Source organism: Leucoraja erinacea, chromosome 2 (genome assembly GCF_028641065.1).
Source record: "Leucoraja erinacea ecotype New England chromosome 2, Leri_hhj_1, whole genome shotgun sequence".
Taxonomy (NCBI): domain Eukaryota; kingdom Metazoa; phylum Chordata; class Chondrichthyes; order Rajiformes; family Rajidae; genus Leucoraja; species Leucoraja erinaceus.
Genome location: NC_073378.1, coordinates 28,625,505 through 28,644,213, shown reverse-complemented (window position 1 = coordinate 28,644,213; position 18,709 = coordinate 28,625,505). Strand labels below are relative to the sequence as shown.

At 51.4% G+C, this 18,709-nt stretch overlaps 1 protein-coding gene across 1 annotated transcript in view; it reads right to left on the bottom strand.

Moving 5' to 3' along the window:
• Window positions 1–430: 430 nt before the first annotated feature.
• Window positions 431–18,709, bottom strand: part of LOC129708241 (nephrocystin-3-like) — an 83,306-nt gene continuing 65,027 nt past the window's right edge. Inside the window, exons 21-28 of the mRNA XM_055653878.1 lie at window positions 18,215–18,404; window positions 15,708–15,949; window positions 12,610–12,685; window positions 9,593–9,720; window positions 8,838–9,078; window positions 7,712–7,837; window positions 6,565–6,680; window positions 431–3,053 (exon numbers count right to left, since the gene is read on the bottom strand). Coding sequence (XP_055509853.1) covers window positions 2,873–3,053; window positions 6,565–6,680; window positions 7,712–7,837; window positions 8,838–9,078; window positions 9,593–9,720; window positions 12,610–12,685; window positions 15,708–15,949; window positions 18,215–18,404 — 1,300 coding nt within the window. The 3' untranslated portion in view covers window positions 431–2,872. The remainder of the gene's footprint in view (window positions 3,054–6,564; window positions 6,681–7,711; window positions 7,838–8,837; window positions 9,079–9,592; window positions 9,721–12,609; window positions 12,686–15,707; window positions 15,950–18,214; window positions 18,405–18,709) is intronic.

The window sequence follows — 18,709 nt, the reverse complement described above, 5'->3', positions numbered from 1 at the left end:
TGGAGCTGGCCGACATTGGAGCTGTGGTGGCTCTGAGGCTGCGGCTACAACTGCGACCCGACCGCGGGCCCTGTGTGACGGTGGAGTCGGGAGCTCGCGGGTCCCTGGTGGGAGACCGATTTTCGGGGAGCTCCTGCAAACGGCAAACTTCGCCCCGCCCCGAATCGAGGGGTTTGAATCGGCCGGGCCCTTAAATCGACCGGCGCGGCTTAAATGGCCGCGGGACTTACCATCGCCCGGCGGGGGCTTTAACATCGGGAGCCCTGGTCGCCTCGACGTTGTAGTTTGGCTGCCTGACCGCGGGAGAAGAACAAAAGGACAGGGAATCTCCTAACACCTCCTTCCATCACAGTGAGGTGGTGTTTGGACATTCACTGTGATGGATGTTGATGTGGAGTTGTGTTCATTGTGGGTGTTGGTTTATTTTTTTTGCTGTTATGACTGCAGGAACGACATTTTGTTCAAAACTTGCATGTTTGAATGACAATAAAGGGCAATTAAATTGAATTGAAGTAGAAGTCTGATGCAGCAAGGAACTGCTCATTTGCAAGTGTAAGCTACTCATTCCAAACCAGCTCATCCAACTGAGGGACCATTTCTGTCCCGACCCCTGCCAGGTACATTAGTGTTTGATCGGTGTTCATCCCCACCCCCACCCCTAAAACATTTCTTGACAGTTTAGTTTATTGTGTATATATAGTGGAAAAACTAAATGCTGAACAGTACAAAAATTACCGGAAATCTTCACTGGAACCTTTCAATTAAATCCGTTCCGTTTAAGAAAGGAACTGCAGATGCTGGAAAAATCAGCGGTGGACAAAAATGCTGGAGAAACTCAGCGAATGAGGCAGCATCGATGGAGCGAAGGAATAGGTGACGTTTCGGGTCCGTAGATGCTGCCTCATCCACTGAGTTTCTTCAGCATTTTTTTGTCTACCTTCGATTTTTCCAGCATCTGCAGTTCTTTCGTAAACACGTACCTGTCTTAAATGTTTCTTAAACATTGCGAGAGTCCCTGCCTCGAGTGTCTCCTCTGGCAGCTTGTTCCATACACCCACCACTCTCTGTGTCGAAAAAGTTATCCATCAGGTTCCTATTAAATCTTTGCACCCTTCACGGAGTAAACGGGTCCTTTTCACAATGGCAGGCAGTGACTAGTGGGGTACCGCAAGGCTCATTGCTGGGACCCCAGCTATTTACAATATATATTAATGATCTGGATGAGGGAATTGAAGGCAATATCTCCAAGTTTGCGGATGACACTAAGCTGGGGGGCAGTGTTAGCTGTGAGGAGGATGCTAGGAGACTGCAAGGTGACTTGGATAGGCTGGGTGAGTGGGCAAATGTTTGGCAGATGCAGAATAATGTGGATAAATGCGAGGTTATCCATTTTGGTGGCAAAAACGGAAAGCAGACTATTATCTAAATGGTGGCCGATTGGGAAAGGGGGAGATGCAGCGAGACCTGGGTGTCATGGTACACCAGTCATTGAAGGTAGGCATGCAGGTGCAGCAGGCAGTGAAGAAAGCGAATGGTATGTTAGCTTTCATTGCAAAAGGATTTGAGTATAGGAGCAGGGAGGTTCTACTGCAGTTGTACAGGGTCTTGGTGAGACCACACCTGGAGTATTGCGTACAGTTTTGGTCTCCAAATCTGAGGAAGGGCATTATTGCCATAGAGGGAGTGCAGAGACGGTTCACCAGACTGATTCCTGGGATGTCAGGACTGTCTTATGAGAAAGACTGGATAGACTGGGTTTATACTCTCTAGAATTTAGGAGATTGAGAGGGGATCTTATAGAAACTCACAAAATTCTTAAGGGGTTGGACAGGCTAGATGCAGGAAGATTGTTCCCGATGTTAGGGAAGTCCAGGACAAGGGGTCACAGCTTAAGGATAAGGGGGAAATCCTTTAAAACCGAGATGAGAAGAACTTTTTTCACACAGAGAGTGGTGAATCTCTGGAACTCTCTGCCACAGAGGGTAGTTGAGGCCAGTTCATTGGCTATATTTAAGAGGGAGTTAGATGTGGCCCTTGTGGCTAAGGAGATCAGGGGGTATGGAGAGAAGGCAGGTACGGGATACTGAGTTGGATGATCAGCCATGATCATATTGAATGGCGGTGCAGGCTCGAAGGGCCGAATGGCCTACTCCTGCACCTAATTTCTATGTTTCTATGTTTCACCTTAGAGGCTTTGTTGGATGCTTCAACTGTGAAAAGGCACCTGTGTCAGTGCAGGTCTTGCATGGCCCGAGTGCTGTTGCTGGCTCTCCACACACAAAATGCCATCGAGACCCTTCTTCGGACTGATGTGCGGGTGGGGGAATAAGAGATCTGTTCTGGCTCGGACGCTCTTCATAGCAGCTTTGAAAATACCAAGTGGGGAAACAATGTGTGTTGGGCAGCATCCGCGGAGGGGGATGGGTTGACGGTGTTTTGTGTCGCTCCAGAAACATATAAGATTATTCAGGGTTTGGACACTAGGGGCAGGAAACATGTTCCCGATGTTGGGGGAGTCCAGAACCAGGTTTAAGAGTAAAGAGTAAGCCATTTAGAATGGAGATGAGGAAACACTTTTTCTCACAAGGAGTGGTGAGTCTGTGGATTTCTCTGCCCCAGAGGGCTGTGGAGGCCGGTTCTCTGGATGCTTTCAAGAGAGAGCTAGAAAGGGCTCTTAAAGATAGCGGAGTCTGGGGATATGGGGAGAAGGCAGGAACGGGGTACTGATTGGGGATGAGCAGCCATGATCACATTGAATGGCGGTGCTGGCTCGAAGGGCCGAATGGCCTACTCCTGCACCTATTGTCTATTGTCTATAGCAGGTCGGCAGCCTCCAAGCAGAGGGATGATGCCATGGGCGTGTGGGTCGCAGTCACCTGAAGGCCAGCTCCAGACTGGGATTGACGGCCGCCGTGTTCTTCAAACTCAGCGCATCCCCGCTGGACGAGTGGCGCGAGAGAGCTTTGCCGCCAGTCCCCGACACCTCCGCCTCCTTGATGTCCATCGCCCTTTTGTACAATTCTGCTGCCTTCTCAAAATTGGCCTCTTCGTAGCTGTAGTCAATCAACAAAGACGTGAATACTTTAGACCAGGGGTCGGGCAACCTTGTTGTGCATAGGGGCCGGGACGCACGTCTGTGAGCGGATGGGGGGGGGGGGGCACGTCTATCACGTGTACACACGGATCCCGCCCCCATCCCGCCCCGGATGGCAGGCATCAAATCACGTGTTCACAGAAGGGGGACAAAAATGCTGGAGAAACTCAGCGGGTGAGGCAGCCTCACGCAACCCTCGCATGTCTCCACCCGCTGAGTTTCTCCAGCATTTTCTGTCCACCTTCGATTTTTCCAGCATCCACAGTTCTTTCTTAAACGTGTTCACAGAGGTGCGCGGCCGTGCTGGCGGCTTTGCGCAGGATGCGGTACAGACAGAGCTCAGCGCTCGGCGGGCCGGATGATTTTGGGTTGAGGGCCGCATTCGGCCCCGGGGGCCGTGGGTTGCCGACCCCTGGTTTAGAGATACACAGAGTGCTGGAGTAGCTCAGCGGGTCAGGTAGCATCTGTGGAGAACATGGATAGGTGACGTTTCGGGTCAGACTTAAAGGAGAGGATGTGGGGGTGAAGAAGTGGAGGGAAAAGAAGACCACGACCAATCAGTGCCACAACAGGTGAGCTCAGGCAGTGGTGCTTCATTGACTGGTCCAAGCAGAATATCAGGTGCTGTTACTCCAGTTTGCGTGTGGCCTCATTATAACCATATAACAATTACAGCACGGAAACAGGCCATCTCGACCCTTCTAGTCCGTGCCGAACACGTATTCTCCCCTAGTCCCATATACCTGCACTCAGACCATAACCCTCCATTCCTTTCCCATCCATATAACTATCCAATTTATTTTTAAATTATAAAAACGAACCTGCCTCCACCACTTTCACTGGAAGCTCATTCCACACAGCCACCACTCTCTGAGTAAAGAAGTTCCCCCTCATGTTACCCCTAACTTCTGTCCCTTAATTCTCAAGTCATGTCCCCTTGTTTGAATCTTCCCTACTCTCAGTGGGAAAAGCTTATCCACGTCAACTCTGTCTATCCCTCTCATCATTTTAAAAACCTCTATCAAGTCCCCCCCCTTAACCTTCTGCGCTCCAAAGAATAAAGCCCTAACTTGTTCAACCTTTCTCTGTAACTTAGTTGCTGAAACCCAGGCAACATTCTAGTAAATCTCCTCTGTACTCTCTCTATTTTGTTGACGTACTTCCTATAATTAGGCGACCAAAATTGTACACCATACTCCAGAATTGGCCTCACCAATGCCTTGTACAATTTTAACATTACATCCTAACTTCTATACTCAATGCTCTGATTTATATAGGCCAGCACACCAAAAGCTTTCTTTACCACCCTATCTACATGAGATTCCACTTTCAGGGAACTGTGCACAGTTATTCCCAGATCCCTCTGTTCACCTGCATTCTTCAATTCCCTACCATTTACCATGTACGTCCTATTTTGATATGTCCTGCCAAGATGTAGCACCTCACACTTATCAGCATTAAACTCCACCTGCCATCTTTCAGCCCACTCTTCCAACTGGCATAAATCTCTCTGTAGACTTTGAAAATCTATTTCATTATCCACAACCCCACCTATCTTAGTATCATCTGCATACTTACTAATCCATTTTACCACACCATCATCCAGATCATTGATGTACATGACAAACAACAGTGGACCCAACACAGATCCCTGTGGCACCCCACTCATCACTGGCCTCCAACCTGACAAACAACCATCCACCATTACTCTCTGGCATCTCCCATTTAGCCACTGTTGAATCCATCTTGCTACTCCACCATTAATACCCAACAATTGAACCTTCTTAACCAACCTTCCGTGAGGAACCTTGTCAAAGGCCTTACTGAAGTCCATATATACAACATCCACTGTTTTACCCTCATCAATTTCCCGAGTAACCTCTTCAAAAATTCAAGAAGATTAGTCAACACACGACCTTCCAGGCACAAATCCATGTTGACTGTTCCTAATCAGACCCTGTTTATCCAGATTCTGACAGTGGAGGAGGCCCAGGACAGAAAGGTCAGAGTGGGAACAGGCCCTTCAGCCCACAATGTCCGTGCTGTACACAATGCCAAGACCAACTCCCCTCTGCCTGCATGTGATCCATGTCCCTCCATCTCCTGCATATCCATGTGCCGATCCAAAAGCCTCTTCAACACCACTATCGTATCTGCCTCCACCACCACCCCTGGCAGCGCGTTCCAGGCACCCACCCCCCTCTGTGTAAAAAAAACCTGCCCCGCACATCTCCTTTAAACTTGGCCCCTCTCACCTTAAAGCTGCGCCCTCCAGTATTTGATATTTACGCAGAGGGTGGTGGGTGCCTGGAACGCGCTGCCAAGGGTGGTGGTGGAGGCAGATACGAGGAATTGAACGGGTAGATGGGCAGAGTCTCTTGCCCAGAGTAGGGGAATCAAGAACCAGAGGGCATAGGTTTAGGGTGAGGGGGGGAAGATTTAATAGGAACCCGAGGGGTAACTCTTTCACACAGAGGGTGGTGGGTTATGGAACGAGCTGCCAGAGGAGGTAGTTGAGGGAGGTACTACGCAATATTTTAAGAGACATTTAGACAGGGACATGGACAGGACAGGTTTAGAAGGATATGTTCCCAGGTGTAGCTGGGACATGTTGGTCGACAAGTCTGAAGAAGGATCTCGACCTGAAACGTCACCCATCCCTTCTCTCCGTAGGTGCTGCCTGCCCTGCTGAGTTACTCCAGCATTTTGTGTCTATCTTTGGTGTCTAACCAGCATCCGCAGTTCCTACCGCCACACAAATGTCTTTCGAATTCTGTCTGATTTTGAAGTCTGAAGAGGGTCTGGACCTGAAACGTCGCCCATCCTTCTCTCCAGAGATGGTGCCTGACCCGCTGAGTTACTCCAGCATTTTGATGTCTATTTTTGATTGGCATTGAGTTGGGCCGAGGGACTGTGTGACTCTATGAGCAGATCACTGAGTGTGGATCTACACTCCCGATTAATTCCCGGGATGGCGGGACTGTCATATGCTGAGAGAATGGAGCGGCTGGGCTTGTACACTCTGGAGTTTGGAAGGATGAGAGGCAGGTCTTATTGAAACATTTTAGATTATTAAGGGTTTGTACACGCTAGAGGCAGGAAACATGTTCCCGATGTTGGGGGAGTCCAGAACCAGGGGCCACAGTTTAAGAATAATGGGTAAGCCATTTAGAACAGAGACGAGGAAACACTTTTTCACACAGAGAGTTGTGAGGCTGTGGAATTCTCTGCCTCAGGGGGCAGTGGAGGCCAGTTTTATGAACACTTTCAAGAGATAGTTAGATAGGGCTCTTAAAGATAGCGGAGTCAGGGGATATGGGGCGAAGGCAGGAACGGGGTACTGATTGGGGATGATCAGCCATGATCACATTGAATGGCGGTGCTGGCTCAAAGGGTTGAATGGCCTACTCCTGCACCTATTGCCTATTGTCTATCACTGTGGGAGTGTGGATCACACTGGCACTCCTTACCTGAGCAGGGCGAGGTTCTTCAGTGTCTCTCCCACCCGCGGGTGACAGCGGCCCAGGCTGTCCTCGTAGATCTTCAGCGCACGCTCATAGAGCGGCAGCGCTTTCGTGTGCTTCTTCTGCGGAAGAGAGAAGGTGGAGCTGTGAGAATTATTGGCAGAAGGTTAAAGACAGCAATATCTTTACTGTAGAGCCACACAGCGTTGAAACAGGCCCTTCGGCCCAACTTGCCCACACCGACCAACATGCCCCATCTACTCTACCAGCCCCACCTGCCCGCGTTTGGTCCATATCCCTGTAAAGCCGTCCTATCCATGTACCTGTCCAAATGTCTCGTGAACGCTGCGATTGTCCCTGCCTCATCCACTTTATTATTGGAAAAGTAATTTCCATTTCCTCAATACATGCAAACCAGAAATAAAAACACTTTGCCAACTTCTGTCAGTACGCGCCACACTCAAACATGATGAAGGGTCCCGACCCAAACCGTCACCTATCCATGTTCTCCACAGATGCTGCCTGACCCGCTGAGTTACTCCAGCACTCCGTGAAACGTCACCTATCCATGTTCTCCACAGATGCTGCCTGACCCGCTGAGTTACTCCAGCACTCTGTGCAATGTCACATATACATGTTCTCCACAGATGCTGCCTGACCCGCTGAGTTACTCCAGCACTCTGTGAAACGTCACCTATCCATGTTCTCCGGAGATGCAGCACGGACACAGGCCCTTTGGCCCAGCGAGTCCGTGCCAACCAGCGATCACCTCGCACACTAACACTGTCCTACACACACACACACACACGAGGGACAATTTTCCAATTTTTACAGAAGCCAATTGACCTACAAACCTGCACGTCTTTGGAGTGTGGGAGGAAACCAGAGCACCCGGGGAAAACCCACGGGGAGAAGGTACAAACTCCGTACGGACAGCACCCGTGGTCAGGATGGACTCCGCATCTCTGGCGCTGTGAGGCAGCAACTCGGACCGCTGCGTCTCCGTGCCGCATTCCTATCGCGTCTCTCCACATCCTCCGATGTTCCGGAGAAACTAATCCTCGTGTGTCCAACCTCCCCCCTCCCCCTTGTAGCGGATAACTATCCGGGAACGGTGAGCGTTTGTTTATCGAGGCGTGCGATTGGGACGTACCAGCTGGCAGTACAGCACAGCCAGGTTGACCAAGGCCGTGGCTACGCTCGGGTGCTTTGGCCCAAAGGACTTCTGTCGTATCTCCACCGCCAACTGGCACAGAGCAGCCGCCTGCTCCAGCTTCCCCTAACAGCGCAAAAAAAAAAACAAGGATTAGTTACGGCAGGAGGAACACAGGCCCGGCCACCGTGGCAACAGGGAGGAGGGTTACATCAGTGAACTCTAAAGTTGCCGATATATTAATCTGATCAGGGGCGGAAATCGTTATCAAAACATGGGGGACACACACTTTGTTGGTGTCGCACACACACGCATGCGAGCGAGGCTCCGGACGTGGGCCCCGTGGACGGTAACATCGGGAGCTGACCTGGTTGGAGACAGATTCTGAACTCCAGCCACAGCAGCTTCGCCCGCCCCGAATCGTGGGGCTACAATCGGCCCGTTTGCGGGGCCTTTCATTGCCTTTCGATCGCCTCAACACAGCAATTTGACCGCGCCGGTTTTAAGTCGATTTTAAGCCGCGCCGGGCGATGAAAGGCCCTGCAAACGGGTCGATTCAAGCTCCACTCTATGATCTTTGCTCCACCAGGACGTCTCCCTCCCCCAATCACCGCGCTCTATCCTCGTCCCACCCCTTTACGTCCGCCTCTGACTGACAACTCACTCCTCCAATCATCGCGCTGAATCATCATGTCTCCCCCCCCCCCCCCCCCCCCCCACTGCTTGCTGAACGACGTCTCTCTCGCCCAATCGGCGCCCTCGATCATCAGTCCCACCCCCACTGTCTCGTGGAAAGCGGAGATTTTTAAGAGATTTTTTTTTCACCAACTTTTAAAATCTGGATTACAAAACATGGGTGGGGATTGTTCTCCACCTCTCAAAACATGGATGGTACGTGACCCCCCCGCCCCCCCCCTTGGATTTTCCGCCCATGAATCCGTTGACCCCTTGTTTGTAAACTGCCTTTCATCGTGTTAATATTTATCTGTTTTTGTTTTCTGAATAAAAGTATTTTGCAAAATTTTGTTCAAAGTGTCGTGTACTGAGCTGAATACCGGAGTGTGTGGGGCCGTTTTGGAGGCAGGGACGGGACAGTGCGTTCGCTGAGGGCGGCGGCTCCACTCACTCGCTTCTTGTAGAGCAGGGCCAGGTGTTTGACGGTGTAGGCCACGGAGGGGTGGTCGGGTGCCAGGGCTCGGCAGCGGATCTCCAGCGCCCGCTCGTACAGCTCCTCCGCCTTCTCCTGCTCCCCCCTCTCGTTGTGCAGGGCCGCCAGGTTGTTGAGGGACTGCGCGCAGTCCGGGTGCTCACGCCCGACGGTGCGCTCCCTCATCTCCAGCGAACGTCTCAGGAACATCTCGGCGGTCCTGCGGCCACAGCGGGCAACAACATCCAGATCAATACAATAGACAATAGGTGCAGGAGTAGACCATTCGGCCCTTCGAGCTAGCACCGCCATTCAATGTGATCATGGCTGATCATCCCCAATCAGTACCTCGTTCCTGCCTTCTCCCCATATCCCCTGACTCCGCTATTTTCAAGAGCCCTATTTTCCCACCATCCCGGGAATTAACCTTGTAAACCTACGCTGCACTCCCTCAATAGCAAGAATGTCCTTCCTCAAATTGGGGGACCAAATTTGCACACAATACTCCAGGTGAGGTCTCACTAGGGCTCTGTACAACTGCAGAACTTTGAGTGTACAAGCCCAGCTGCTCCATTCTCTCAGCATATGACAATTGTAAATTGTCCCCCAAGTGCGTGTAGAATAGCGCTAGTGTAGGGGGCAGGGGGGGGGGGGTCGCTGGTGGGCGAGGACTCGGTGGGCTGAAGCGGCCTGTTTCCGCGCTGCATCTCTAAACTAAACCAGGGTGTACTCACTCCAGGTTGTTCTGCAGGTAGTACAGCACTCCCAGCTCGTTGAGAGTGTGGGCGGTGTCTGCAGACTCGGCGCGCAGGCTCAGCTCCTCCAACTGCAGCACCCTGCGACGCAGGATGGCAAAGCCGTGCTGTAGACAGAAAGCAGCACCGTCAGTGACGTTCTCCACAGATGCTGCCTGACCCGCTGAGTTGAATGCCCCTGTCCCACTTAGGAAACCTGAACAGAAACCTCTGGAGACTCTGTGCCCCACCCAAGGTTTCCGTGCGGTTCCCGGAGATTTTTGTCAGTCTCCCTACCTGCTTCCACTACCTGCAACCTCCGGCAACCACCTGCAACCTCCGGGAACCGCACGGAAACCTTGGGTGGGGCGCAAAGTCTCCAGAGGTTTCCGTTCAGGTTTCCTTCAGATTCAGATTCAGATTCAGATTCAATTTTAATTGTCATTGTCAATGTACAGTACAGAGACAACGAAATGCATTTAGCATCGCCCTGGAAGAGCGACATAGCAAACGATTTGAATAAATAATAATAAGTGTCCGGGGGGGGGGGGGGGTGATTGGCAGTCACTGAGGTACGTTGTTGAGTAGAGTGACAGCCGCCGGAAAGAAGCTGTTCCTCGACCTGCTGGTTCGGCAACGGAGAGACCTGTAGCGCCTCCCGGATGGTAGGAGGGTAAACAGTCCATGGTTGGGGTGAGAGCAGTCCTTGGCGATGCTGAGCGCCCTCCGCAGACAGCGCTTGCTTTGGACAGACTCAATGGAGGGGAGCGAGGAACCGGTGATGCGTTGGGCAATTTTCACCACCCTCTGCAATGCCTTCCGGTCGGAGACAGAGCAGTTGCCATACCATACTGTGATGCAGTTGGTAAGGATGCTCTCGATGGTGCAGCGGTAGAAGTTCACCAGGATCTGAGGAGACAGATGGACCTTCTTCAGTCTCCTCAGGAAGAAGAGACGCTGATGAGCCTTCTTGATCAGAGTAGGAGGGGAGCGAGGAACCGGCGATGCGTTGGGCAATTTTCACCACCCTCTGCAATGCCTTCCGGTCGGAGACAGAGCAGTTGCCATACCATACTGTGATGCAGTTGGTAAGGATGCTCTCGATGGTGCAGCGGTAGAAGTTCACCAGGATCTGAGGAGACAGATGGACCTTCTTCAGTCTCCTCAGGAAGAAGAGACGCTGATGAGCCTTCTTGATCAGAGTAGAGGTATTGTGGGTCCAAGAGAGGTCATCGGAGATGTTGACTCCCAGGAACCTGAAGCTAGAAACACGTTCCACCTCCGTCCCGTTAATGTGGATGGGGGTGTGCGTGCCGCCTCTGGACTTCCTGAAGTCTACAATGAGCTCCTTGGTCTTCTTGGAGTTAAGGGCCAGGTTGTTGTCAGCGCACCATGCTGCTAAGTGCTGGACCTCCTCCCTGTAGGCCAGCTCATCGTTGTTGCTGATGAGGCCAATCACCGTTGTATCATCTGCATACTTGATGATGGTGTTAGTACCATGTACAGGTGTGCAGTCATAGGTGAAGAGGGAGTAGAGGAGGGGGCTCAGCACACAGCCCTGTGGAACGCCAGTGTTCAGGGTGAGGGTTGAAGAAGTGTGCTTGTCTAACCTCACAGACTGGGGTCTGTTGGTTAGAAAGTCCAGTATCCAGTTGCAGAGGGAGGGGTCGATGCCCAGGTTACCGAGTTTGGTGATCAGTTTTGATGGTATAATGGTGTTGAATGCTGAGCTGTAATCGATGAACAGCATTCTTACGTAAGTTCCTAAGTGGGACAGGGGCATTACTCCCGCACTCTGTGAAACGTTATCTATCCATGATCTCCACAGATGCTGCCTGACCCGCTGAATTACTCCAGCACTCTGTGAAACGTCACCTATCCATGTTCTCCACAGGTGCTGCCTGACCCACTGAGTTACTCCAGCACTCTGTGAAACATCACCTATCCATGTTCTCCACAGATGCTGCCTGACCCGCTGAGTTACTCCAGCATTGTCAGTCACCTGTCTTTGGTAGGAGAGGGGAGTGGGGTCCTGCGGGAGGTGACTCCAGGGCACAAGGGTGGTCAGACTGGGAGAGGGATGTCGGTTGTTGGAGGCCCTGCAGAAGCCTGGGGCTCGCCTGGATCGGGCCCCGCTCCAGAACAACCAGCACCTGGACAGGGCACTGCAAATGTCGCCTGATATTTGGTCTCAAACAACGATTTTCACTGTGATTTGTACACATGATATTAAATAGTGACACATTTAGTGCAGGGTAAAGTACAGCAAGGTTGTATTTGAGAAGTTAATTGTATAATTGTATTAACTTCAGACAGCCTTCGCTCTCCCTCTCTCTCTATCCCCTTCCCCTTCCCAGTTCTCCCACCCGTCTAAAGGCCCTGTCCCACTTATGTGTCAAATTACGCGACCTCGTGGTCGCGTTGAGGCGTACGGGCATCGTGTGGCCGCACGGGGCCGGTCCCACTGAGAAGCGCAGAGGGTTATGTAGTTGTGTGTGATATCGCGCGGCGCTCCAAAATTTTGTAGCGAACAAGATCTTCGTGCGCCACCGGCCTGTCACGTACCTGATGACCAAAGTGGAACAGGCCCAAGACCCTGGCGCGACGCAAAGTCGCACCTCCAACAGCAGCAGAAGCAGGCAAACGATCGCCGAGCTCGGCCTGGGGCTCACCGCCGTTGCGGTCCGGATCCGCTCCCACTCCTACTCCCAGAGCAGGGCCAAGAAAATTGAAGATAGACACAAAATGCTGGAGTAACTCAGCAGGACCGGCAGCATCTGTGGGGAGAAGCAATGGATGACGTTTCGGGTCAAGACCCTTCTTTCAGACTGAAGAAGAGTCTCGACCCGAAACATCACCCATTGCATCTCTCCAGAGGTGCTGCCTGTCCCGCTGAGTTACTCCAGCATTGTGTGTCCACCTTGTATTGGAGATGGTGTGTGTGGCTAACATACTTGGGGCGGAGTGAGAGTGAATCCTCACGGTGCAGTTATACCGGACACGTCTTCACCACTCACCATGCTCCCTTTTTGCTTGGACATCTTCTGCCTGATCTTCATCGATCGCTTCCTCAATGATTCCACTTGCTCGTACCTCAAAACACAAAACACAAGCTCAGCAGAGAACCAACATTAACATCTCAGTCAGAGGGTGATTAAGCGTGGAAACAGGCCAACTTGCCCACACCCTCCAACTTGCCCCGTCTACACTAGTCCCACCTGCCCGCGCTTGGTCCGTATCCCTCCAAACCTGTCCTATCCATGTACCCGTCTAATTGTTTCTTAAACGTTGGGATAGTCCCAGCCTCAACTACTCCCTCTGGAAGCTCGTTCCATACACCCACCACCCTTTGTGTGAAAAAGTTCCTATTAAATCTTTTCCCCTTCACCTTCGACCTATGTCCATTGGTCCTCGATTCCCCTACTCTGGGCAAGAGACTATGCGTCTCCCCAATCTATTCATCTCAAGATTTTATCCACCTCAATAAGATCTCCCCTCATCCTCCTGCGCTCCAAGGAATAGAGACCCAGCCTGCTCAACCTCTCCTTATAGCTCACACCCTCCAGTCCTGGCAACATCCTCATAAATCTTCTCAGCACCCTCTCCAGCTTGGCAACATCTTTTATAACACGGTGCCCACAACTGAACATAATGTCGGAAACTAAATATAATATAAACCATATAAACCATATTACAATTACAGCACGGAAACAGGCCATCTCGACCCTTCTAGTCCATGCCGAACACATAATCTCCCCTAGTCCCATATACCTGCGCTCAGACCATAACACTCCATTCCCTTCCCATCCATATAACTATCCAATTTATTTTTAAATGATAAAAACGAACCTGCCTCCACCACCTTCACTGGAAGCTCATTCCACACAGCTACCACTCTCTGAGTAAAGAAGTTCCCCCTCATGTTACCCCTAAACTTCAGTCCCTTAATTCTCAAGTCATGTCCCCTTGTTTGAATCTTCCTTACTCTCAGTGGGAAAAGCTTTTCCACATCAACTCTGTCTATCCCTCTCATCATTTTAAAAACCTCTATCAAGTCCCCCCTTAACCTTCTGCGCTCCAAAGAATAAAGACCTAACTTGTTCAACCTTTCTCTGTAACTTAGTTGCTGAAACCCAGGCAACATTCATTAAATGTCAGCACCGTGTTTCTAATCTTGGTTCAGTTGAGTTTATTGTCACGTGTACCGAGGTACAGTGAAAAGCTTTTGTTGCATGCTAACCAGTTAGCGGAAAGACAACACATGATTACAATCGACCCGTTCACAGTGTACAGATACAGGATAAGGGAATAACGTTTAGTGCAAGGTGAAGCCAGAAAAGTTCAATCAAGGACAGTCCGTGGGTCACCAAAGAGGTAGATAGTAGTTCTGGACCGCTGTCTGGTTGTGGTACGATGGTTCAGTTGTCTGATAACAGCTGGGAAAAAACTGTCCCCGAACCTGGAGGTGTGCGTTCGTTTTCACACTTCTGTACCTCTTGCCGTCGACAGGATAAAGGGACAATCGAGCCGTCCACAGGATAAAGGGAATAACGTTTAGTACAAGATAAAGTCAGCAAAGTACAATTGAAAATAGTTCAAGGGTCTCCAGTGAAATAGATGGGAGGTCAGGACTGCTCTCTGGTTGTGGAGGATGGTTCAGTTGCCTGATAACAGCTGGGATGAAACTGCCCCTGAATCTAGAGGTGTGCGTTTTCACACTTCTGTACCTCTTGCCCGATGGGAGAGAGGAGAAGAGGGAGTCGCCTGGGGTGCGACTGGTCCTTGATGATGCTGCTGGCCTTGCCGAGGCAGCGTGAGGTGTAGATGGAGTCAATGGAAGGGAGGTTGGTTTGTGCAATGGTCTGGGCTGCGTCCACAATTCGCTGCAATTTCTGGCGGTCTTGGATGGAGCTGTTCCCAAACCGTGCTGTGATTCATCCCGATAAAATGCTTTCTACTGTAATGCTACTGAATGCTGCATCTCTAAAGTCTAACGACCCGCTGAGTTACTCCAGCACTTTGTGTCGTTTCTAGCTTTAACCTTGGTTGGCATGGATGGGTTGGGCCAAAGGGCCTGTTTCCACGCTGCATCAATAAAGTCTAATGATCTGCAAGGTTACTTCAGCATTTTGTGGATGAGTTACCGTGCTGGGTGACTCTGTGACTTACTTATTCTGTTTCTGGTACGACATGGCCAGGGCGTCGGGCAGCTTGGTTAGCATGGACAGGTTGGGCTGAAGGGCCTGTTTCCCTCTTGGGTAATTTACTTGGTCTGTTTCTGGTACAGCATGGCCAGAGTGTAGACAACAGACAATAGACAATAGGTGCAGGAGGAGGCCATTCGGCCCTTCGAGCCAGCACCGCCATTCAATGTGATCATGGCTGATCATCCCCAATCAGTACCCCGTTCCTGCCTTCTCCCCATATCCCCTGACTCTGCTATCTTTAAGAGCCCTATCTAGCTCCCTCATGAAAGTATCCAGAGAACTGGCCTCCACCACCCTCTGAGGCAGAGAATTCCACAGACTCACAACTCTCTGTGTGAAAAAGTGTTTCCTCATCTCCGTTCTAAATGGCTTACCCCTTATTCTTAAACTGTGGCCCCTGGTTCTGTACTCCCCCGCAACATCGGGAACATGTTTCCTGCCTCTAGCGTGTCCAAACCTTTAACAATCATATATGTTTCAATGAGATGCCCTCTCATCCTTCCAAACTCCAGAGTGTACAAGGTCAGCTGCTCCATTCTCTCAACATGTGACAGTCCCGCCACCCCGGGAATTAACCTTGTAAACCTACGCTGCACTCCCTCAATAGCAAGAATGTCCTTCCTCAAATTAGGGGACCAAAACTGCACACAATACTCCAGGCGGTCTCACATCGGGTACACGTTTCCTGCCTCTGGTGTGTCCAAACCCTTAATAATGTTTCAATAAGATATCCTCTCATCCTCCTAAACTACAGAGTATACAAGCCCTGCCGCTTGATCGAGCTGCTTGATTAGCATGGACGGGGTGACGGTGGGACTTACTTGTTCTGTTTCTGGTACAGCATGGGCAAGGCGTTGAGTAGCTGGGTTAGCATGGTCAGGTTGGGCTGAAGGGCCCGTGGGACTTACTTGTTCTGTTTCTGGTACAGCATGGCCAGGGCATCGAGCTGCTGAGCCACCCGTGGGTGTACGGGGCCGTGGGCGTTCTCGCTGATCTCCAGCGCCTGCTTGTACAGCTGCTCGGCGTTGCCGAACTTCTTCCACTGCACGTACACGCTGGCGAGCTGGTGCAGGGACTGCGCCACGTTGGGGTGGTCCGGGTCCAACGCACTCTCACGGATCTCCAGAGAACGCTGCAGTGGGGCAACCGCCTGTGGGCACAGTCATAAACCCTGAGCTTCAGTTTATCGTCACGTGTATCGAGGTACAATGAAAAGCTTCTGTTGCGTGCTGACCAGTCAGCGGACAGACAATACACGATTACAATCGAGCCGTCCACAGTGGACAGATACAGGATAAAGGGAATAACGTTTAGTCCGATCAAGTGTAGTCCAAGAGTCACCAATGAGGTAGGTAGTAGTTCAGGGCTGCTCTCTGGATGTGGTAGGATGGTTCAGTTGCCTTATAACAGCTGGGAAGAAACTGTGTCTGAATCTGGAGGTGTGTGTTTTCACACTTCTGTACCTCTTGCCCGATGGGAGAGGGGAGAAGAGGGAGTGGCCGGGGTGCGAGTCGTCCTTGATTTGGTGGCCTTGCCGAGGCATCGTAAGGTGTAGATGGAGTCAATGGAAGGGAGGTAGACACAAAATGCTGGAGTAACTCAGCAGGACAGGCAGCATCTCTGGAGGGAAGGAATGGGTGACGTTTCGGTTCGAGACCCTTCTTCAGACTCAACGGAAGGGAGGTTGGTTTGTGTGACGGTCTGGGCTGCGTCCACAATTCTCTGCAATTTCTTGCGGTCTTGGATGGAGCCGTTCCCCAAACTGAGCTGTGATGCATCCCGATAAAATGCTTTCTACGGCGCATCTGTAGAAGTTGGTGAAAGTTGTAGGGGACGTGTTGGACTTTAGGGCCTGTCCCACGAGCATGCGACCTGCATGCAGCAAGCGCGATCAAACCGGATGCGGGGGCTGCGCGGAGGTCGAGTGAGTGACGTGAAGTTCGAGCTAAGTCCGTGGGAAGTTCGCGCGTGACGTATAGCGTCAAGACGCTGCGCACACCTGTCGAGGCGGTGCATACGGCGTCGAGGCGGCTGCGGGCCAGCAAGCCGTTGCCGCGCAGAATTTTTGAACACGGCCAGTTTTTCGGAGCCCCGCGCGATGTCGGGACCAGCTCCGCACAACTCCGTATGGCTCCAGCGATCGATGTGGGACCGGCCCAGCGAGGCCGTACGGCTCAAGCGACCACGTTAGGTCGCGCTTGCCGCATGGAGTCACATGCTCGTGGGACAGGCCCTTTTGTCTTTGTGCGGCACAGTGGCGCAGCGGGTAGAGTTGCTGCCTCATAGCGCCAGAGACCCGGGCTCGATCCTGACTGTGGGTGCTGTCTGTACAGAGTTTGTCCATTCTCCCTGTGATCACGGTGGTATTCTCCGGGTGCTCCGGTTTCCCCCACCCCACACTCCAAAAACGTGTAGGTTTGCAGGTTAATTGCCTTCATTAATTCATCCTCAGTGTGTAGTATAGTGCTTGTGTATGGGGTGATCGCTGGTTGGCGGGGACTTGGTGGGCCGAAGGGCCTGTTTCAATTTACAGTGGCCTACCAATTGCACGTCTGTGGGATGTGGGGAGGAAACCAGAGCACCTGGAGGAAACCCACGCGGTCACAGGGAGAAGAATGTGCAAACTCCACAGAGACAGCACCAAGGTCAGGATTGAACCCGGCTCTCTGGCGTTGTGTGGCAGCAGCAGCAGTATTGCCACGGGTACCAATGGTACGGAGAAGAGCGCTTTTGTTGCGTGCTATCCTGTCCATGGTCCATAGCTGGTAGCTTTACTGATGAGACCATGTTCCCCATGTTGGGGGAGTCCTGAAATGTTCCCCATGTTGGGAGGGGTCCAGAAATGGTTGCAATATTAGGGGTGTTAATAGACAATAGACAATAGGTGCAGGAGTAGGCCATTCGGCCCTTTGAGCCAGCACCGCCATTCACTGTGATCATGGCTGATCATCCCCAATCAGTACCCCGTTCCTGCCTTCTCCCCATATCCCCTGACTCCGCTATTTTTAAGAGCCCTATCTAGCTCTCTCTTGAAAGCATCCAGAGAACCGGCCTCTACTGCCCTCTGAGGCAGAGAGGGTCACACAGTTTAAGAATAAGGGGTAGGCCATTTAGGACTGAGATGAGGCAAAACTTTTTCGCCCAGAGAGTTGTGAATCTGTGGAATTCTCTGCCAACAGAAGGCAGTGGAGGCCGATTCACTGGATGTTTTCAAGAGAGATTTAGATTTAGTTCTTCGGGCTAACGGAATCAAGGGATATGGGGAGAAGGCAGGAACGGGGTACTGATTGTCAATGATCAGCCATGATCATATTGGATGGCGATGCTGGCTGGAAGGGCTAAATGGCCTACTCCTGCACCTGTTTCTATGAGACGGTGAGCTTTTCCCCGCGCTGACACTGTGGAGCACACCCACCTGGCTCAGCAGGCCCAAGTCTTTCAAAAAGCGGCCCAGCGTCTCGTAGAGATCTGCCAAGCGCACGATCATGTCCTCCCCTTCGCAGCTCCTCTCGTACTGCTTCAATGACTCAAAGTAAGCAGCAGCCATGGAATTCTTATCCATCCCCACGTATTGCCAATAGGATAGCAGCTCTGCAAAATGGCCTCTGTAAAAGAACGCACACACACACGCAGTGTTTAGTTTAGTTAACCATCAGAATAATTGCTGTTTCTTTTTCCTTTTTCTTTCCTCCCACAATATTTAATATGTAAAAGTATATGTGATTCTGTTCCATTCTGTTTGTAGTTTGTTTGTTTTTTGTACAAAGTCCGCGAGCATTGCCGCTTTTACGTTTCACTGCACATCTCGTATGTGTATGTGACGAATAAACTTGACTTGACTTGAGTGTAGAGATCCAGCACGGATACAGGCCCTTGGGCCCACCGAGTCCGCGCTGACCAGCGATCACCC